This window comes from Equus caballus, chromosome 1 (genome assembly GCF_041296265.1).
Source record: "Equus caballus isolate H_3958 breed thoroughbred chromosome 1, TB-T2T, whole genome shotgun sequence".
Lineage (NCBI taxonomy): Eukaryota > Metazoa > Chordata > Mammalia > Perissodactyla > Equidae > Equus > Equus caballus.
Genome location: NC_091684.1, coordinates 160,627,269 through 160,651,357, shown reverse-complemented (window position 1 = coordinate 160,651,357; position 24,089 = coordinate 160,627,269). Strand labels below are relative to the sequence as shown.

General features: G+C 36.8%; 1 protein-coding gene across 2 annotated transcripts in view; it reads right to left on the bottom strand.

Moving 5' to 3' along the window:
* INO80 (INO80 complex ATPase subunit) overlaps positions 1-24,089 on the bottom strand; it is a 126,680-nt gene that overhangs the window by 92,308 nt on the left and 10,283 nt on the right. For both annotated transcript variants that reach the window (XM_023619728.2, XM_023619730.2), the window contains exons 2-5: positions 8,539-8,724; positions 8,120-8,289; positions 7,962-8,029; positions 5,022-5,189 (exon numbers count right to left, since the gene is read on the bottom strand). In XM_023619728.2, the coding sequence (XP_023475496.1) occupies positions 5,022-5,189; positions 7,962-8,029; positions 8,120-8,289; positions 8,539-8,681 (549 nt within the window). In that variant the 5' untranslated portion in view covers positions 8,682-8,724. The remainder of the gene's footprint in view (positions 1-5,021; positions 5,190-7,961; positions 8,030-8,119; positions 8,290-8,538; positions 8,725-24,089) is intronic.

Below are 24,089 nucleotides of genomic sequence, written 5' to 3'. Positions count from 1 at the left end.
AAAAGGGGTACTAAGAGGGAAATTTAAAGCAATACAGGCCTACCTCAAAAAATAAGAAAAATCTCAAATAAGTAATCTTAAACTACACCTAAAAGAACTAGAAAAAGAAGAACAAAGCCTCAAGTCAACAGGGGGGAAATAATAAAAACTAGAGCAGAAATAAATAAAATAGAGATTAAAAAAACAACAGAAAGGATCAATGAAACTAAGAGCTGATTCTTTAAGAAGATAAACAAAATTGACAAGCCCTTAGCCAAACTTACTAAGAAAAAAAGAGAGAAGGCTCAAATAAACAAAATTAAAAATGAAAGAGGAGAAATTACAATGGATACCACAGAAATACAAAGGATTATAAGAGAATAAAATGAAAAACTATATGCCAACCAAGTGGATAACCCAGAAGAAATGGATAAATTCTTAGACTCACACAACCTCCCAAAACTGAATTAAGAAGAAACAGAGAATCTGAATAGACCAATCACAAGTAAACAGATTGAAACAGTAATCAAAAATCTCCCAAAAGGGCCAGACCCAGTGGCCTAGTGGTTAAGTTCGGCATGTTCCATTTTAGAGGCCAGGGTTTACTTCCCAGGCGCAGACCTACACCATTTGTCTGTTAGCAGCCATGCTGTGGCAGACGCTCACATTAAAAAAAGAAGAAAAAAAAAAAGAGAGAGAAGACGATTGGCAACAGATGTTAGCTCAGGGAGAACCTTCCTCAGCAAAAAAAAAATCTGCCAAAAAACAAAAAAGTCCAGGACCAGATGGTTTCTCTGGAGAATTCTACCAAACACTCAAAGAAGATTTAACACCTATCCTTGTCAAACTATTCCAAAAAATTGAAGAAGACAGAATGCTTCCTAACTCATTCTATGAGGCCAACGTTACCCTGGTGCTAAAATCAAACAAGGACAACACAAAGAAGGAAAATTACAGGCCAGTATTGCTGATGAATATAAATGCAAAAATCCTTAACAAAATATTGGCAAATCCCATACAGCAATAGATCAAAAGGATCAAACACCATGATTATGTGGAATTTATACCAGAGACACAGTGATGGTTCAATATCCACAAATCCATCAATGTGATACACCACATTAACAATGTAAGGAATAAAAATCACATGATCATGTTAATAGATGCAGAGAAAACATCTGACAAGATCCAACATCTATTTATGATAAAAACTCTCAATAAAATGGGCATAGAAGGAAAATATCTCAACATAATAATGGCCATATATGACAAACTCACAGCCAACAACATACTTAATGGTGAAAAACTGAAAGCCATCCCTCTTGAGAACAGGAACAAGACGGGTGCCTACTCTTGACACTCCTATTCAACACAGTACTGGAGGTTCTGGCCAAAGCAATTAGGCAAGAAAAAGAAATAAAAGGAATCCAAATTGAAAGGAAGAAGTGAAACTCTCGCTGTTTGAGGACAACATGATCCTATATATAGAAAACCCTAAAGAATCCACTAGAAAACTATTAGAAATAATCAACAAGTACAGCAAAGTCACAGGGTACAAAATCAACTTAGAAAAATCAGTTGCATTTCTATATACTAATAAACTAACAGAAAGAGAACTCAAGAATACAATCCCGTTTACAAACACAACAAAAAGAAGAAAGTATCTAGGAATAAACTTAACCAAGGAAGTGAAAGACCTATACATCGAAAACTATAAGACATTATTGAAAGAAATCGAAGAAGACATAAAGAAATACAAAGATATTGCATGCTCATGGACTGGAAGAATAAACATAATGAAGTCGTCCATATTACCTAAAGCTATCTACAGATTCAATGTAATCTCAATCCAAATCCCAACAACATTCTTTATGGAAATAGAACAAAGAATACTAGAATTTATATGGAACAACGAAAGACTCCAAATAGTCAAAGCAGTCCTGAGAAACAAGAACAAAGCTGGAGGCATCACAATCCATGACTTCATAATATACTACAAAGCTATAGTAACAAAACAGCATGGTACTGGCACAAAAATAGACACACAGATCAATGGAAGTGAATCGAGAGCCCAGAAGTAAAACCACACACCCATGCACAGCAAGGCTTCAACAAAGGAGCCAAGAATATACACTGGAGAAAGGAAATTCACTTCAACAAACGGTGTTGGAAAAACTGGACAGCCACGTGCAAAAGAATGAAAGTAGACCACTATCTTACACCATACAGAAAAATTAACTCAAAATGGATTAAAGACTTGAATGTTAGACTGGAAACCATAAAACTCCTAAAGGAAAATGTAGGCAGTACAATCTCTGATATTGGTCTTAGGAGGATCTTTTTGAATACCATATCTACTCAGGCAAGGGAGACAAAAGAAAAAGTAAACAAATAGGACTACATCAGACTAAAAAGCTTCTGCTGGGCAAAGGAAACCATGAACAAAACAAAAAGACAACCACCAACTGGGAGGAAATACTTGCAAATCATATATCTGACAAGGGGTTAATTTCCAAAATATATAAACAACTCATACAACTCAACAACAACAAAACAACCCAATCTAAAAATGGGCAGAAGTTATGAACACTTTTCCAAAGATATACAGGGCCAACAGGCACATGAAAAGATGTTCAACATCACTAATTATTAGGGAAATGAAAATCAAAACTACAACAATATCACCTTATGCCTGTCAGAATGGCTATAATCACTGAGACAAAAAATAACAAACGCTGGAAAGGATATGGAGAAAAGGGAACCCTCATACACAGCTGGTGGGAATGCTAATTGGTGCAGCCACCATGGAAGAGAGTATGAAAATTTCTCAAAAAATTAAAAATAGAAATACCATACGATGCAGCTACCCTACTACTGGGTATTTATCCAAAGAACATGAAATCAACAATATAAAGAGATCTATACACCCCTATGTTCACTGCAGCATTATTCACAATAGCCAAGATGTGGAAGCAACCCAAATGCCCATTAACAGATGAATAAAGATGTATGTATAGACAATGCAATACTCCTCAGCCATAAAAAAACAAAACCGTCCCATTTGCAACAACATAGACGGATCTTGAGGGTATTATGTTAAGTGAAATAAGCCAGACAGAGAAAGACAAATGTATGATTTCACTCATATGTGGAAGATAAACAAACACATGGATTAAAAGAATAGATTAGTGGTTACCAGAGGAGAAGCAGGTGCAGTGGTGGGCGAAAGGAGTAGAGGGGCGTATACGTATGGTGACAGATAAAAATTAGATTATTGGTGGTGAGCACAATACAGTCTATACAGAAACTGATACATAATAATGTACACCTGAAATTACAGTGTTATAAACCAATATGACCTCAATAAAATAATTTTTTAAAAAAAAGACCAAGAGGCCAGCCCACTGGCCTAATGGTTTAGTTCATGTGCTCTGCTTCAGTGGCCCAGGATTCGTGGGTTCAGATCCCAGGTGTGGACCTACACACCATTCATCAAGCCATGCTGTTGTGGTGTCCCATGTATAAAGCAGAGGAAGACTGGCATAAATGTCAGCTCGGCGACAATCTTCCTCAAGCAAAAAGAGGAAGACCGGCAGTTGGCTCAATCTTCCTCACCTCCCCCCACCCCCAAACAAGACCAAATATTTCAAGCAGCAAGTGCCTTATCACTGTACTTTAAGAAGGAACTCCATGTCTAAATCAAAGCAGTTGGGTATCTTCTACAGGTTTATAACCTTCACCTTATTATTCAAAGCTTTCTGGACTAACTTCGCACCTTAACTAATGGCTGGAAAGTTTTTAGGTCTTCAAATCTACCATTGTTCATTATGTACAAACTGCCACACTTATGAGAAAAATCAGATGGCTTTGGTAACAGCATTTGAATAGTTGAACTATCATCAATCTAATGTTAGTCTATGAAGAAAGGGAGTTTTTCCAACATAGGAACACTTTCAAAGAGCAAGTGCATTAAAAAGCAACCACTAGAATTTAAAGTGGTACAGCTGCTTTGTAAAACAGTCTAGTAATTCCTCAAAAGGGTTAAGCATGGGGAACGGCTCGGTGGGACAGCAGTTAGGTTTGCACCCTCTGCTTCAGTGGCTCAGGGTTTGCGGGTTTGGATGCCGGGCACAGACCTAGCATCGCTCATCAAGCTGTGCTGTGGCAGCATCCCACATAAAATACAGGAAGATTGCCACAAGACGATAGCTCGGCAACAATCTTCCTCAAGCAAAAAGAGGAAGATTGGCAACAGATGTTAGCTCAGGGCCAATCTTCCTCACACACTCTCACACACACACACAAAAGAGTAAGCATAGAGTTACTATAGGACCCAGCAACTCTTTTCCTAGATATATACCCAAGAGAAATGAAAATATACACCCACACCAAAAACTTGTATGCAAATCTTCATTGCAGCATTATTTATAATAGCCAAAAAGTGGAAACAACTCACTATTCATAACTATGATTCATAATAGGCAAAAAGTAGAAACAATCCAATTAGTTCATTAACTGATGCATGGATAAACAATATGTGGTATGTCCATATAATGAAATATCATTTGGCAATAAAAACAAATGAAGTAGTGATGCATGCTACAACATGAATGAATCTTGAAAACATTATGCTAAGTGAGAGAAGCTAGACACAAAGGACCACATGTTGTTCAGTTTGTATGATACGTCTAGAATAGGCACATTTATAGAGACAATTGGACTGGTGGCTGTCTGGGGCTGAGGAGAACGGAGAGAATGAGGGGCAACAGCTAAGGGGAGTGGGGTTTCTTTTTGGGACAAGAAAATGTTCTGGAATAGTGAAGATAGTCACATAACTCTATGAATATACCAAAAACCATTGAATTGTGCACTTTAAGAGGCTGAAACTCTTTTGGTATGTGAAATATATTTCAATAAAGCTGTTATTAGAGCAATCACCACCGCTATCTGAATATAAAGTTAGAATGATGTATCATCAATGAATATAAAGCAGAGAGTAAATACCCAGCATGAAGGTCTGAGATTTCTCTCGAAATTCTCACCTCCTTGTCTTTACTGTACTTATTCTGATGAAGTTTCTTGTATTTGTGCAGTCGCAACATGTTATGAAGTTCTTCTCTGCTGAGACTGAGTTCTTCTTCCTCCTCTTCTTCATCATTGTCTTCACTCTGAGAATCTGCCTCACTAGACTCATCACTTAGCAGAATGCTCTGAAAAAGAGAGGAAACGGAAATGCAACCTCTGCTATGAAGCAGTTCCTCAATAATCCAAGCATTTTTTCCAGGTCCCCAAACAAGGACAAAAACAGCTGGAGGACAGTCATTCCAGTTTCCCTTATACTACTCTTTACGAATTCAACTGAAAAACACCACCAATTGAACCTAGTGGGCACAAACTAAAGAGCACTGATAGAGGGGGAATGCTGTAAGCAGCAACAAGGCTAGATTTCACTAAGGACTTACAATAATATAAGATATTTTAACTAAACATCAAATACCAATGCAAAACAACTAAACAAAACAAAAACACTACTTAGAGGGTATAAAGGAAAATAGAAAGCAAGCTGTGACAGCTAATGAAGAAGAAACAACCCCAAAATCCATTAATTGATGAATGGATAAACAAAATGTGTTATTATCCAGGTAATGAATTAATCAGCCATAAAAAGGAATGAAGTACTGATACGTGCCACAACATGAATGAACCTTGAAAACATTACACTAAGTGAAAGAAGCCAGACAAAAAAGGCAACATATTGTATGATTCTGTTTATATGAAATGTCCAGAATGGGCAAACCCATAGAGACAGAAAACAGATTAGTGGTTGCCAGGGCCTGGGGGAAGTAGAGAATGGGGAGTGACTGCTTTTGGGTATAGAGTTTCTTTTTGGAGTGATAAAAATGTTCCAGAATTACAAAAGTTATCTATCTGACAAAGGGTTAATCTCCATAATATACAAAGAACTCACACAACTCAACAATAAAAAAATCAAACAACCCGATTACAAAATGGGCAGGGGACGCGAACAGACATTTCTCCAAAGAAGATACACAGATGGCTAATAGACACATGAAAAGATGCTCATCATCACTAATCATTAGGGAAATGCAAATCAAAACTACACTAAGATATCACCTTACACCTGTTAGAATGGCAAAAATATCCAAAACCAAGTGGTGAAAAGGGAACCCTCATACACTGTTGGTGGGAATGCAAACTGGTGCAGCCACTATGGAAAACAGTATGGAGATTCCTCAAAAAGTTAAGAATAGAAATACCTTATGACCCAGCCATCCCACTACTGGGTATCTATCCCAAGAACCTGAAATCAGCAATCCCAAAAGTTCCACGCACCCCTATGTTCATCGCAGCATTATTCACAATAGCCAAGTCATGGAACCAACGTAAGTGCCCAGCAATTGATGATTGGATAAAGAAGATGTGGTATATATACACAATGGAATACTACTCAGCCATAAAAAAGGACAAGTCCCATTCACAACAACATGGATAGACCTTGAGGGTGTTATGTTGAGTGAAATAAGCCAGACAGAGAAAGACGAACTCTGTATGACTCCACTCATAGATGGTAGTTAACATATGGACAAAGAGAACTGATCGGTGGTTGCCAGGGGAAAGGGGGGTGGGGGGAGTGTACTAGGGGTGAAGTGGTGTACCTACAACAAGACTAATAATGATGTACAACTGTAATTTCACAAGGATGTTAACTTTCATAACCTTAATTAAAAAAAAATCTTTTCCCTACCAAAAAAAAAAAAAAAAAGTTCCAGAATTAGATAGTGGTGACAGCTGGACAACCTTTATGAATATACTAAATATGGCATGTGAATTACATTTCAATTTTTTAAAATGTGATGGCTAAACACAAAGATTTCTGCATTCCTAACATAAAGCCTCATTGATATAAAGCAAATCAGGTGTTTTACACGTGAGCCTTTTAAAGGGCCTGGTGATAATAATGAAAGAGTACCTTTAAACACGCCAATGGCTTACCACTGTAACAAGAGTAAAACACAAACTCCTTCACATGGTGTACAAGGTCCTACACGATCAGGCTCTCTAATCTCATCTTGTCCCATGCCCTCACTCACTGTACTCCAGCCACATCAGCCTCTTCCTCCCCCAAACATACCCCAGTGAGTTGGTTCCTTTCTCAGGACTTCTGCAGTTGTTCCTTCTAATTGAAATGCTCTTATCTTAAACCTTCAGATAGTTCTCTCTGATCATTCATAAATCAGTTGAGAAGTTATCTCTTTAAAGAAGCCATATTTATTTATTTGTTTACAGGCTTACACATCTCCTCCCTCCATGAGAATGTACATTCCATAGGGCAGGAACCCTGTCTATCTACAACAGTATCTGGTACACAGGATGCATTCAATTAACATTTATTGAGGGGCCAGCCCGATGGTCGAGTGGTTAAGTTCGTGCGTGCAATGTTTTGGCGGCCCGAGGTTTCACCAGTTTGAATCCTGGGAGCGGACATAGCACCACTCATCAGGCCATGCTGAGGCAGCATCCCACATGTCACAACTAGAAGGACCCACAACTAAAAATACACAACTTTGTACCAGGGGCTTTGGGAGAAAAAGGAAAAACTAAAAAATCTTAAAAAATAAAACCCAAAAAACATTTGTTGAATGAATGAACTACTCAAAGACTGATGAAGAGTAGATTAATAATCCTGAGTACAATGTGACCCAGTGAGGGCAAGGATCTTATGCGATACACTGTTGTATTCCTTCACTCCACAAAGTGCTTTATTCTCAAAAATGTTTGCTAAAATGAACTTCCTTGAGTCCTCCAGATTTTTCTTTATAATCGTTTCAAAAAACCACACCCAGAATAAAAGACTCATCTAGAAAAATCTCTCCAACGTGCCAGAATGAGTCAATAACTTTCCTTTCTAATTGTAATTTTAGTAGGTTATTTGAATTGTAAACATTCTGCCTATCTCTTACCTTTAGCCACTTTCTGCTTTTCTTCAATTTAGAGAAGTTATATAAATTCCCTTTGTCAGATTTCGATTCTGTGTAAAGAAACATAAAGAAGAAAAAAATGAAAGGATGACCTCCCCAAAGAATCAACAGTCCAAAGAGGGATTTCATACCACACTGACCTGACTGTAGAACTCCATTCAGTGAGTATGTGTTTAACATTCCGGAATTGCTTGCTCCAGAAGTTTCACCAAGCAATGAATTTGGAGGTTCTTCCTTAACTTGTATTAAGGGATCCCCAGACTGGGGCAATAAAGGATTACTGTCATCCAGTCCATCTTCACTTTCATCACTATAAATTGAAGAATGATAAATCCACAATCACAGTTGACCCAGCAAAATAGTGTAATTTATGGTTAGTAGACTGAACACTTTACATAAGAAATTGATCTTCTGAATAAGTTGTGTTTTACTTCAAAGAAAGAAGAAAAAAATATCACACATACCAAAAATCACAAAATACTTTAACCCTAAAATCTACAGGAATAATAAGAATGAAAAATGTGGTCAAACATTATATTGGGCAGATGGAACAGCATACCTAGAAATATTCCTGTTGAAGATGGCAGACGTTTGCCGCAGGAAATGGTCCAGCCGGAGGGCCCTCTCCAGGCACTGAAGATAGAGGGGCTTTGCCAGCTCACTACAGCCGCCATCGTCCCCGGCACCCAACTCCGAGGCCATAGAACAAATCTGTCTTCATGCACAAGGATCTCTGATTGCACGGCTGCAGAACAGAGATAAGTAGTGAAAGATGAAAAGACCATTCATTCTCCCTTTGTCTTGCCTGCTTGCTATCAATGTTAAGAGAAATCAGACCTTCTAGAACACAAGACAAGAAGATAGCTCTCTACAGAAAAATCATGACAAAACTCTCATTAAGGTTTGCCTTCTGATGCAAAGGCAGAAGTCAAAAGGATGAGAAGAGCATCAAAATATAGAAATACAGTCATATGTCAAAATGAAAATTCATATTATACTTTCTTGAAATAGTACCTTAAAATGTATACCCATTTCTCTTTCACCCTACAATTAACAGCTACTTGGAACAACTATCCAAATCTATACCACAAGCTTACTATTGTACACCTACCTCATAGAGGTGCACTTCTTCTCCACACCACCTCCAAAACAGCTGCTCCCTTTTTCATTTTGTATTTACATTAATACATATGTATGAGGCATTCTATTTACAAGGGAACAGATATATTGGCAGAGTATTCTACAATCCTTAGTAAACATGCCATAAAGTATAAGATTTAGAAATGACTTAGAAAACAGGAGCAAAGAGAATAAAAGTGAATATGAGAAACATAGGTATAGCCTGAGCATTCTCTTTGGTACCTTATGTTGTTAAAGACAATGTTAGAGTCAGAATGTCTTCACTAGAGAAACAATCAATATAACAACCTTCCCCCCACCTGTCTTTCATGTAACATGTTCTGCCTTACAGCTTGCTATCTTTAAAGAGTTAAGGGGTTAAGCCAGGATCCAACACAGTCATGCGCTGCAAAACATTTTGGTCAATGACAGACCACACATACAACTGTGGTCCCCTAAGATTAGTACCAGATAGCCTAGGTGTGCAGTAGGCTATACCACCTAGGGTTTATGTAAGTACACTCTATGATGTTTGCACAATGACAAAATCGCCTAACGACGCATTTCTCAGAATGCGTAAAGAGTAAAACGTACCTCTGTCGTTAAGCAACTCACGACTGTGATGAGATAACACTGAGCAATTAGACCACCATCTGACATATAGTGAGCATTTGATGTATGGTCAATTATTTTTCAAAAGTTCATAATTTAACAAACTAAGGTGTAAGCTTTAAAGGAAACCAGGACATCTTTACCTTGCATTGTCTTCTTTTTATTAAGTTTTTGAGTTTCCTAATATAATCTTTCTACTTAAAAGAATGTTAAAAATTCCCCCAATTGATCTATAGATTCAACATAATCTCTAACAAAATCCCAACAGGCTTCTTCCTCTTCTTTTTTTTTTTTTTCCCAGAAATTGACAAACTGATTCTTAAATATCTACAGAAACACAAAGGAATCAGAATAGCCAAAATAATTTTGAAAAAGAAGAGAGTTGAATGACTTACACTTCCTGACTCTAAAACATATTATAAAGCTACAGTAATCAGGACAGTGTGGTATTGGCATAAGGATAATCACATAGACCAATGGGACAGACCTGAGAATCCAGAAACAAACTCTTACATTTACGGTCAGCTAATTTTCAATGAAGCTACCAAGGCAATTTCAACAGAGGAAAGAATAGCCTTTTCAACAAATTGCACTGGACAACTGGATATCCACACAGAAAAAGATGAATTTAAACCTTTACCACACATCATGCACAAAAAATAACTCAAAATGGATCAGAGACCTAAGAATAAAACCACAAACCATATAACTTCTACAAGAAAACACAGAAGAAAATCTTCATGACCTTGATTAAGCAAAAAAGTCTTTAGATATGGCACCAAAAGCACAATCCATAAAAAAACCCTGACAAATTGGACCATCAAAATCTAAACCTTTGCACTTCAAAAGATACCATTAAGAAAATGAAGACAAGCCACAGACTAGGAGAAAAATATCTGCAAGTCGTACATTTGATAAAGAACTTGTATACACAATATAAGAACTATTACAACTCAATAAGACAACTCAATCAAAAAATGGGCAAAGACTTTGAACAGACATTTCACCAAAGAAGATAGACAAATGGCTAACAGACACATGAATATGCTCAACATCAAAATATACAAGTTAAAATTACAGCAAGATACCACTTTATACCCACTAGAATGGCTATAATAAAAAAAGACAGATAATAACAATTGCTGGGAAGGATATAGAGAAACTGAAACCCTTATACATTGCTGGTAAAAATGTAAAATATTACAGTCACTATAAAAAATTTTGGCAGTTTCTTAAAAATTTGAATATAAAGTTACCGTATGACCCAGCACTTGCACTCCTAGTTGTCTAACTCAAGAGAAATAAAAACATATGTCCACCCAAAGCCTTTTTTGTTTTTGAGGAAGATTAGCCCTGAGCTAACTACTGCCATTCCTCCTCTTTTTGCTGAGGAAGACTGGCCCTGAGCTAACATCCATGCCCATCTTCCTCTACTTTATACGTGGGACGCCTACCACAGGATGGCTTTTGCCAAGTGGTGCCATGTCTGCACCTGGGATCCAAAGTGGCAAACCCCGGGCCGCTGAGAAGCAGAATGTGCGAACTTAACCGCTGCGCCACTGTGCTGGCCCCCATCCAAAGCCTTTTATGTGAATATTCACAGCGGTATTATTCATAATAATCAAAAAGTGAAACAATCCAAACGTCCATCAACTGGTTAATGGATAAACAAAATGTGGCATAGCCACACAATGGAATACTATTCAGGCAATAAAAATGAATAAACAATTGATACACGCAACTTGAATGGACCTCAAAAATGTTATGCTAAGTAAAAAAAAGCCAGATACAAAAGACCACATATTATATGATTTCACTTATATGAAATATCCAGAAAAGGAAACCTATAGAGATGGAAAGTAGATTAGTGGTTGGTTGGGGGTGCAAACGGGGACTGACTGTAAATGGGTACAGGAGATCTGTTTTAGGGGAATTGAAAATGTTTCCACATTGTGGTGATGGGTGCACAATTCTGTAAATTTACTAAAAATCATTGAACTGTCCATTTAAATGAGATGAATTTCATGGTATGTAAAATATCAGTCTTGGTAACACACTTAAAGAAAAGATAATGTTAAACAATACCTTTTAAAAGATTTCACTAAGTTCTACTTTTCAAAGTGAGACCTAACATGTACCCACTCCAGAAGATGTCAGAGAAACTTGGTTTTAAAAATACAGCAAAACTCTCTTAGAGAATACATATAATTCGTCTTGAGACATGTACATACAAATTAAAGCATACAAAACTGCCACTTGGCTCCTCCTAAGGTTTTATTACAAAATAATTGATCTCATGCTCTACTTATTTTGGCTGAGAATGAAAATTATCATTAATTTTATTCACACCTAATTAAGGAGGTGTGAAGGTATGACTACAAAGTAATACTGCATAATTCAAAAAGAACTAGCCATTTAAAAAGATAATTCCTCAGTAACTAGGCTGTACATGAACATGAAGTCAAAACCAATTTGTCCAGGAAAGATCAGTCACTTCTAAGGTCTCATGGCGCTCACATATGCCTCCTTGTGACACCCAGTACACATCAATCCTGTAGTCAGATTCTCCTAGAATCACCTTTGTAGCATATCCCCAAGATGGCTGAAACGGCAACCAGGACATACTCCCTTATTTCCACACGGCTAAAAGGAGGGGCTACAAGCATGAAGTTCTTGACCTATCTCCACAAGAAGTCATCTTATGACGATATCTAGAGTCAAGGAATATTTTTAAAGTGTTCAATTAGATGATTTTTATTGTGGTAAAATATGCGTAACCTAAATTACCATTTTAATCATTTTGAGGTGTACAGTTCAGGAGCATTAAGTTCATTCACATTGTTGTGCCAAACATCACCACCATCCTAAATTATTTTTTTAATTGCCTTTAAGACTGGTGGCCTCTCTTTTCAACCCAGACACCCTAGCTAGTCTGTTAAAAGCTGCTAATCTAACCTGTATTTTCATCTACTACATTTGTCTTTCTCTCATTCTCTACAGGAAAATTACAGGGCCATGCTAACCTGACCCACCAGTTGTTATCCAACTTCAACACAGCACATGACATTTCTCAACAACTCTTTTACTCACCTCTTATCAATTGTTTCTCATTCTCTACAAAGACTATTTCAAACATTCTCCCTCTTCCTCAAAATACTGAACTCATTCCCCTTCACCTCTGGAGGGCCTGTGGAGCAAATCTCTCTCTTCTTTTTTATTCCACTGTTGCTCAGTTTTCCTCTTATTCTTTGTGGCATCTGAGTCACAAATACAAGTCAACTTTATCAGTCTACATTTGTAACTCTTCAGTTACGGTCACTCTGCCGGCTGGTGCAAAGATATCACTCCTTCAGGGGCAGTCCCGTGACCGAGTGGTAAGTTCACACGCTCCACTTTGGCAGCCCAGGGTTTCGCCGGTTAAGATCCTAGGTGTGGACACAGCACCGCTCATCAGGCAATGCTGAGGCAGTGTTCCATATGGCACAACTGGAGGGATGTACAACTAGAATATACAACTATGTACTGAGGGCCTTTGGGGTAAAGGAGAAAAAAAAAGATACAACTACTTCATTATGTTATCTACTGTGTGTCATGCCCATACATTCACATCTTAACATACATATTATGTTATTATAAGGTACTTTATGTTTTTTCAATATATCACAAATAGGGCATCATACTGCTTTTACAATTTATTATATATATAATATTTTTAATATAAAAGAAGAGTTGGGTCTGAAAAGGTTTAGAAAATCACTCTCTCTCTGATCACTGTTTATCAGAATGAACGAACATAAGTCAACTTTGCTGATCAATTCTTGCTTCTGGATAGTTTCCATCTCTTTGACAACTTCTTAGAATATTCCTTCCTTTACCTCCTTGATTGAAATTTCTTTATTCTAAATGTGGAGTCTACCAAAGTTCTCTCATCCATCCTTACCCCTGAGAAAAATCTCATCTACTACCAGGACTTCAATTAATACTGGTATATGGGTGACTCTCTGGCCACCACTTTACAAAATACACAATCCACATTTCTAGATGCTTGTTGGATCTTCCACACTTGATATACCACTAGCCCCACCAAACTCAAAACTTCTCATCTGCCCCATACCAGCTAGTTCATCTGTCTTTCCTATTTATACAACAGTTATTCAGACTCAAAATCTGTGAATAATTTTTTATATTCCCCTCTACTTCTCTCTTTACACCCAATCAGTCTCAATGTCTAGTTAATTCTTCCTTCGGGATGATGTCTGGAATCTGTCCTTTCCTTCCTATTATTAATGTTCCCATTTAAGTTCTTATTATCTCACACCTAGAATAGTGCTTCCTAATTTGGCTTCCCCCTCCAGGTTCTTCTCACTCTAATCCATCCTCACAGCTACTGCCAGGTCGGTATTCCCAAAACATCACTCAGATTATGTTGTTATCCCTCAACAGCTTTCCAAAATTCAATAAAGTCTAAATTCCTCAGCCCAAAATTCAAAGACCTTTATCATCTGGTTTCAAGTCACCTTTCCAATTTAATCTTTTACTGCTTCCCTATATACTCCACACAAATTAAGAATGCCCTGAAGATGTCTCTTAACTTTCTGTCAGACCCATTTCAATCTTCAAGTGAAGATCTCTAAAATTCATCTGACCACAGGCTCATACTGCCATTTCAAAGGATGGAAGCACTATTAATATATGCTGTCAGAGCAATTCACCATTGATTGACCTGGTCCATACTCTGAACTCTGGCTCTTTAATCCTGGGTATTCTGTAACTGGACTCTGATCATACTCCAGCTCCCCTGACTAGAGCTTGATATCCACAGTAAAGTGTTTGCTTCCAAAACCTACTTACGTATATCAGACTTCCCTACCTGTGTCTATGTGTGATCCTGGACTGACTGCTTTGCACTCTCTAGTTACTGCTATGTCTTTATGGATGCTGTTTTGCCCTTGTCCTATGAAAATGTCTCTATAAGAAAAGTCTTACCAAGTTGAAATAAAATCCTTCAAAGACGAGATGAAATACCCTGTCCCAGGAAATACTTTTAGATTATTCCTCGCTAAGACTATGCTCTCTCTTCTATGAACTTCTAAATGATTATTTATAGAAAACATGGCACTTAAATGATCTTGTAGTCTACTTACTGTATACATGGCTTGCATGATCTTCCTTACTAAACTATAAACTATTTGAGCAAAGAGTCCCTGTCTCATGAATCTATTTGGTTCTGATATTTACAAATGACCATACTAACTTACTTTTTTATGCACAGTCTTAAATATCAAGGCTACAAAACTCTAGTTCTGATGTTACATTCTAGATAAAGACAAACAGTAGACAATGACCAGAGGTCTCTACTCCCATCCTGGACACATGATTTGGGGACAAACATTTAAATAAAACAAATCACAAGATATAAAAGTCAGGTAACAGAAACTTAAGCAGAATGGGTTCAATTATTCATTATTCACCCTTGCTGAATAAGGACAGGAGAATGCATAAACTGAATATCTTTCAGGCAATCCTCCATAAAAACCATCTCTCAGACAAGCTTTATATAAATACCAGGAGGTGAGAGATCAAGCTGTTACTTCTACACATGAACCTGAAGGACACCTGCACCAAGTGCCAATTCTTACCTAAGAATAGAATTTTCACCTTCATCCAAATGAAAAGCCTAACAGAGACATCTACTTGGAGAGAAAAACATCCTATCTCTGGATGGAGATGAGCTAAGAGGCACTGTCCAAATGGTAGCCTAGGGTCCACCCTGTGGCCCAGTGGTTAAGTTCAGCACGCTCCACTTTGGCGGCCCAGCTTCAGCTCCCTGGCGCGGATGTACACCACTTGTCAGCATCCATGCAGAGGTAGGGGCCCACGTACAAAATAGAGGAAGATTGGCACATATGTTAGCTCAGCAAAAATCTTCCTCAAGCAAAAAAAAGAGGAAAGGGGCTGGCCCGGTGACCTAGTGGTTAAGCTCGTGCATTCCACTCAGTGACCCAGGGTTTGCAGGTTCAGATCCCTGGTGTGGACCCTACACAGTGCTCATCAAGCCATGCTGTGGTGGTGTCCCACATACAAAATAGATGAAGGCTGGCACAGATGTTAGCTCAGGGACAATCTTCCTCAAGAAAAAAGAGGAAGATTGGCAATGGATGTTAGCTCAGGGCCAATCTTCCTCAGGAAAAAAAAAAGTAGCCTAATCTAACAAACAGTTTTTAGTCTAGTTTGGTTTTTACAATTTTTTTATTTTTAAAAAGGGAGGGGGGTGACTTTGAATTTTCCCAACAGCAATGGTAAGAACATGATAGATAATGACCACCTCATAAAGTTTACAATTACAATGATGGCCATAAGGCATCTATCCTAAGACCTACGTATTTCCATACTCAACTCTATTTTCGTTTCTGATTTCTCTTTATAGATGCTGCCTGAAATTAGTTTCATACCAATCATTTAGAGAAGCATTCTCAAAGTTTGCTTCTCTGAATACTAACTAGCTCAAGATATTAACAAATGTCCACTAACACTAAAAATATTAAAGCATCAAAGTTAGACCTAAGAGTTTTTAGTCTTCAATAGGCTAATGTACTACTAGTTCCTCTCACATGAATACTAGAGTAACATTTCATTCACTCAGCCACTCAATTGCTAAACTCTAAGTGCAGTGTAGAAAAAGGTATTTCCTTCAGAGAATTCAGTTTAATAGAGGAGGTAAAACTTGAACATAAATTATTACAATAGTGTACATGGGAAGTCACTTAAGAGATGTACAGATAAAGTACCATGGAGTTCAGGAAAAAATGCTTACTTATGGAGTTGTTAGACCATGTCACATGTTATATGAGGGATCTGTAACTCCTACTGACAGGCTTATTTATAAATATTTATATCTTTGATGAGGAAACAGCAGGTTGGGATATGGAAGATCCTTCTAGGTATGAATGACCAAAAGAACAGAAAATGAAAAGTCTGATGAATATGATCATATAACATTTAATGCTTCCAACTTCCGACAAAGAAAAGCCCTGGCCAAATGGCTCCACTGGTGAATTTTACCAAACATTTAAAGTAGAATTGATACCAATCCTTTACAAACTCTTCCAAATAACAGAAGAGGAAAGCACACTTGCTACCTTATTCTGTGAGGCCGACATTATCCTGATTCCAAAACTAGGCAAGGACATCACAAGAAAACTATAGATTAATATCCCTTATAATATAGACAAAAAACAAGTGAATCCAGCAACATATAAAAAGGATTATACACCATGACGAAGTAAAATTTATCCTAGAGATGCACATTTGGTGTAACATCTGCAAATCAATGTACTATATACCACATTAATACAACAAAGGATAAAACCCACTTGATCATCTCAATAGACAACAGAAAAAAGATCTGACAAAATCCAACACCATTTCAAACTAAAAACACTCAACAAACTAGGAACAAAAGGGCACTCTCTCAATCTGATAAAAGGCATCTATGAAAAATTCACAGCCAACAACATATCTAATGGTGAAAGACGGAATGCGATCCCCCTTAACACCAGGAACAAGACAAGGTTGTCTGCTTTCACAACTTCTATTCAAAATTGTACTGAAAGTTCTACCCAGGGTAATCAGGGGAAAAAAAAAAAAAAAGAAAGAAAGAAAAGGTATCCAGATTGGAAAGAAAGAAGTAAAACTATCTCTCTATATAGATAACATGATCTTGTGTATAGACAGATAGATAATCCCAAGGAATGCACTAAAAAAATGATTAGAACTAACAAGCTCAGTAACCTTGTAAGGTACAAGATCAATACACAAAAATCAAGTATACTTCTATACACTAGCAATGAACAATCTGAAAACGAAATTAAGAAAATAACTCCATTTACGATAGCATCAAAAAGAACAAAATATTTAGGAATAAATTTAACCAAAGAACTGTGAGACTTATATACTGAAAACAACAAGACATTGTCAAAAGAAGTTAAAGAACTAAATAAATGAAAAGACATCCCATAGTTCATGGATCAAATGATTTAATATTTTTAAGATGGCAATGATACACAGATTAAATGTAATGCCTATTAAAATCCAAGCTGACTTTTTTGCAGAAATAGACAAGCTGATTCTAAAATTCATATGGAAATGAAAGGGACCTTGGATAACCAAAATGATCTTGGAAGTGAAGAACAAAATCGGAGGACTCATACTTTCAACTTCAAAACTTACTACGTAACAGCAGTAGTGAAGATGTGTAGTACTGACATAAGGCTAGACATACAGATCAATGGAAGGGAATTGAGAGTCCGGAAATAAACCTTTACATTCAGAGTCAACTGATTTCCAACAAGCGTGTCAAGATAATTCAGTGGGTGAAAGGACAGTCTTTTCAACAAATGGTGCTGTGACAACCCAATAGCCACATGCAAAAGAATAAAGTTGGACCTCTTCTTTATACTATACCTAAAAATTTACTCAAAAGAGATCACAGACCTAAATTTAAGAGCTAAAACTATAAGACTCTTAGAAGAAAACATATGGGTAAATCTTCATGACCTTGAACGAGGTAATTGTTTCTTAGATATTACACCAACAGCAAAAGTAACGAAAGAAAAAATAAATAAATTGGACTTCATCAAAATTATCTTTAGTGCTGTAAATAATACTATCAAGAACTGAAAACCCACAAATGGGAGAAAATATTTGCAAGTCATATATCTGATACGGGACTGACACCCAGAATACATTTTTTAAAACTCACTAATAAGTAATTTGCCAATTTTTAAATAGGCAAAGGATACGGATAGACATTTCTCCACAGAAGATATACCAATGGCTAACAAGTACATGAAAAGATGCTCTAACATCATTAGCCATCAGAGAAATCCCAATCAAAATCAGAATGAGACACTGTTTAGCACTCACTAGGATGATTAAAATAAAAAAGATAGATAATAACAAGTGTTAACAAAGATGTGGAGGACCTGGAACCTTCATCTACTGCTGGTGGGAATGTAAAATGGTACAGCCATTTTGGAAAAGTTTGGTAGTTCCTAAAAAGACTTACCATATAACCCAGCAATTCCACTTCTAGGTATACCCAAGAGAAAGAAAGTTTTTTCTCCACAAAAAACTTAGACATGAATCTTCCCAGGAGTCATCACAATAGCCAAAAGGTGGAAACAATCCAAATGTCAACAGATGAATGGATAAACAAAATGTGGTATACCCATACAATGGAATTTACTTGGCAATAGAAAGGAATGGAATACCGATAGATGCTACAACATAAATGAACCTTGAAAACATTATGCTAAGTAAACAAGCCAGTCAACAAAGGCTTCATATTGTATGATTCCATTTATATGAAATATCCAGAAAAGGTAACTCCACAGAAACAGAAAACAGACTAGTGGTTGCATGGGACTGGGGTTTGGGGGGAGGGGTTTCTTTTTGGGCTGATGAAAAGTTTTAAACTTAGACTATGGTGATTGTTGCAACTCTGTGAAAATGCTAAACCAATGAACATACTAAACCATATACACTTTACATGGGTGAATTTTATAGACTGAGAATTATATTTCAATAAACATGTTAAAATGTATCATTTCTGCACAGGAAAAACACTGAAAAACAGTTAAAAAGTAAATGATAAATTGTGAAAAATATCTGCAACACTTTATAAATTTAAATCTCATATACTGGTTTCTTACAAAATTCTAGCAGTAGTATAATACCTTTAGCACACAGAATCCACCAATAATTTTCTGTTCAAAGAGACTGTTACTATCATTATTTTATATTACTTTGGTCCCATAAGGAACCAAAGGCTTACACATGTTGAGTAACTTGCTCAAGGTCATACATTAATAGGGAATATGACTTTGAATCCAGATAATCTGACTCCTGAGCCCTCACCTTTAACCACTATACTGTAAGATTTAAAAATGTCTGGAAAGTTACATCTCAAAGAACTGAGGGTGTTTATTTCTTGGAATTGGACTAAGAGGAACGTCTACTTTCTATTTTTTAATGTCAATATTTTTCAAAATTCTTACCATGTATGTATTACTTTTCAAATGAAAAAGTTACAAAGATTTTGAAATAAGGTATAATTTATATATACTGAAATGCACAGATATTAAATATACAGTTTGATGAGTTTTGACATATGCACATATCTGTATAATTCACATCCCTATTCAGATATATCAATAGCTCATTATCAAGCCAGCCCTGATGGCCTACTGGCTAAAGTTTGGCGCTCCCTGCTTTGGCGGCCTGGGTTTGGTTCCCAGCTATGGAACCAGACCACTCGTCTGTCAATAACCATGCTGTGGCGGCAGCTCACAAAGAAGAATCAGAAGAACTTACAACTACATACAACTATGTACTGGGGCTTTGGGGGGGGAAAGGAAGAAATAAAGGAGGAAGACTGGCAACAGATGTTAGCTTAGGGTAAATCTTCCCCTGCAAAAGAAAAAGAAAGAATAGCTCATTATCCCAGGAAGTTCTCTCCAGCTTGTGCTTCTTCCAAGTCAATTCTTATCTCTTGCCCTACAGGCAGTCACTGTTCTGATTTCTTTCACCACAGATTAATTTTGTATGCTCTAGAGATTCGTATAAAGGGAATTATACTGCACACACAATTTTGTGTCTGGACTCTTTTTTCTATGGCATGTTTTAAGATTCACTCATGTTAGTGCATATATCAGTAGTTCACTCCTTTTTGTTGCTAAATTGAATTCCATTATAAGAATGAATATAACCACAATTTACTCATTTACCTGTTGATGGATATTTGGGTTTTCATTTATCTTTGGGTAAATTCCTGGAATGGAACTGCTAGGCCATAGGTAGGTATATGTTTAACCTATTAAGAAATCACCAAACAATTTTCCAAAATGGTTCTACTATTTTGCACTCCTACCAACAATGAATAAGAGTTGTAGTTGCTTCCCATCTGTGCCAACACTTGGTGTTATAATAGTATTTCCCTGCAGTTTTAATTTGCACATCCCTAATGACTGAAGTTGAGCACCTTTTTACATGCTTATTGGCCATTTGTATAACTTCTTTTGTGAAATGTCTGTTAAAGTTTTTGACCACATTTGAAAAAGAGGTAGTCTTTTTATTATTGAGTTATAGGAGTCCTTTAATATATTATAGACACAATTCCTTTGTTAGATATATGTATTACTACTATTACATGTTCATGGATTGGAATGTTATTATTAAGATGTCAATTCTCCCCACATTCATCTACAGGTTCCCAATCAAATCCCAAAAGGGTTTTTGAAGAAACTAATAAGCTCAGTCTAAAATATATATGGAAATGCAAAGGCCCTAGAATAGTCCAAACAAGTTTGAAAAAATGAATAAAGCTGGAGTTCACACTATCTGATTTTAAGACTTACTAAGGTTATGTAATCAAGATGGTACTGCACTGGAATAAGGATAGACAAATAAACCAATGGTATAGAATAGAGACCAAAAGAGACCCACAGTTACATGGTCACATTGATTCTTGACAAGGGCACTAAAATAATCCAATAGGAAAAGGAAAAGTTTTCCAACAAATGGTGCTTGAACAACTGTAGATCCATATTGGGGGGAGAGGGGAAGGACAAACGGATACACAGACACCTCAACCCCTTTACCTCATACCATATACAAAAATGAAATGAGAGATGAATCACAGACTTAAATATAAAGCTAAAATGATAAAGGGTCTAAAAGAAAACATAAGAACATACCTGTGACCTTAAAGTAGGTAAAAATTTCTTAGATAGGACACAGAAAGCACTAACCCTAAAAGAAAATATTGATGAACTGATGATCAAAGTAAAAAGCTTCTACATAAAAAAAAATTGTTAGGGGCTGGCCCCGTGGCCGAGTGGTTGAGTTCGTGCGCTCCGCTGCAGGCGGCCCAGTGTTTCGTCGGTTCGGATCCTGGGCGCGGACATGGCACTGCTCGTCGGACCACGCTGAGGCGGCGTCCCACATGCCACAACTAGAGGAACCCACAACGAAGAATATACAACTATGTACTGGGGGACTTTGGGGAGAAAAAGGAAAAAATTAAAAAAAAAATCTTTAAAAAAAAAAAAAAAATTGTTAGTGACTGTTTGCTTGGTTTTATTCTTTACCAGCTTGCAAGGGTATTAAAAAATCAGTCTGCAGAGAGCATTGCCAATAATATGCAATCAGGACAAGTGGCCCCTTTGCTACTCCACAGCAAATAAAGGTGCAAATTCTCCCTAACACAAATGCCATAACCTTATCAGGATTCTCATGGAAGTCTGATGGGTTCCAAGGTCACCAAGAATTACTCAGGAAGATCCTGGTACACTTTCTCTTTCGCAGCCCAGATTAGGATTCAATTTCCAGCCATGGTCCTTAAAAGCATTTTTTGTGCTCCTCCCATACCAGTCTAAGGGAGATACTAGAAACTCCCATAACTATGCTCTGCTAAACCAGCATCCCTTACTGATAAAATAAGCAAGAATAACTTCCCTAACTCTCTTTTACGGGAAGCAACAACTTACTGTATACTTAAATGGGCAAACTAATCTCCGTTTCTCTTGGTTCTCTGAGTTGGACCTGTATCGGTCTTTTTATATTACCTTATCTGCTGTTTAATAATGAAGGAATCATACACGATACCAGAAGTTGCTGGAAGTCTTAGTAACAGAATACTTGCATTTAGTTTACAATGTGGATGCTTGTACAACAAATTGTAAAAATGGATTAAATTAGCAAACCACCAAAAATACAGGGGGAAAAATAACTCAAATACCAAAAGAGAAAACATAATTCTGCACAGTATAAAAATTGATAAGAAACTTAAGGAAATTCTCATTTAAATCATTTTTTTCCTAACCTATAAAATTTATTTGTATCACTCCATTTAGTTGAAATAAAAGTTACCAGTGACTCCTTTATTTTGCTAAATCTAAACTATTAAAATATCTTTTACCAGTTCTGCAAAAAATAATAGAAGAAAAAAGTTTTAAATGAATATTTTGAGAAAGAGTAAGAGTAAGTTTGAAAGGGCATTCATTTCCTGTCTACCATAATTATATAACTTTAACAAAAAATAAGCTCAATGGCTCAGCTGAAAAACATTCCTGAATTCACTGAAACGTTTCAGTTAATCTTAACCATAAAAAAGCTTTCAAAACCAGCCTCAGTTAGAAGTAAAAACTCTAGTTATGGTGTGATGGGAGGAGAGGACACAGGTCCTAACACTGAATAAGAGCACACTAGCGTGAGGGGCTTTCCTGTCTTAGGTAATAATACTAGCTCATTTAATTGTCACAACAATTCAAATCTAATTCCATTTTAGTTTAGTTAAATAACTTGCCAAGCTAGAATTAGAACTCAGATCTATTATCAGCAACTCCAAAGCCCCAATTCTTCGCCACTAGATTCTGCTATAACAAAAATAAAGAAGCCTCAGGACTAGGGTGACCATACCTTCTAGCTGGTTTACCCAAGACAGTCCAAGTTTATGCCTGCTGTCCTAGGCATAATTACTAATAGTCCTTCTCCCTTCACTTTCAAAAATATCCACTTTTGAACAATAAATTTTTGGTCACCCCACACATGGTAAATAAGAGGTAAATAAATCACAAAGCTCTCTTTAAATATTGTATTTGAACCAGAAGTTTCCATTCAGACCATCGAATATTCACTAAGAGGCTACTACAGACCAGACATGGAACTAAACAGAAGGAGAAGACCTTGCCCTCAAGGAGCAGAGGCTGACAGAGCCCTCTATGTGGAAGCCAGAAACTACCTGCTCGACCAAAAGGATCACTACAAGGGCATGAAGACAATCTAGCAATTTAATAAGCAGATTTTACCCAAAGCACAAAGTTTCAGAGATAAAAATACAGCTGCATTTTAAATGGAATGAAGAACTCCTGGCTAAAAAAGGATGGCCGTTTCATAAATTTCTAAAATGGCAAAGTGAAAATATTTCAGCCTATCTCATAGGTATATTGTGAGAAAGAAAAAAATGCTTATTCATAGTTTCTCTTTCCTACTTTTCTTCCTTAATGAAATCAGATTATACCAAAATGAAATGTTGGGGGGGGGGGCGGCAATCAATTATAATGCACTTGTTTTCTTCCAGGAAAGAATCATTTCAACTCCCTAGAAGAATATCTTCACCAAGATGAGGAACAAAACATCTTATCAGAATAATAAAAGAAAGAGTCTTACTAACACAACTGCCTCAGGGGATTTCTACAGGATACACCATAGAGCATTTGGTCAAACATTTAATCCCTATTTATTAAGCATTTAGAGTCTAAATGTTACTAAATCAAAAAAACCCAAAAGGGAAGAAATGTTTCCTGAAGTAGCTGGTGG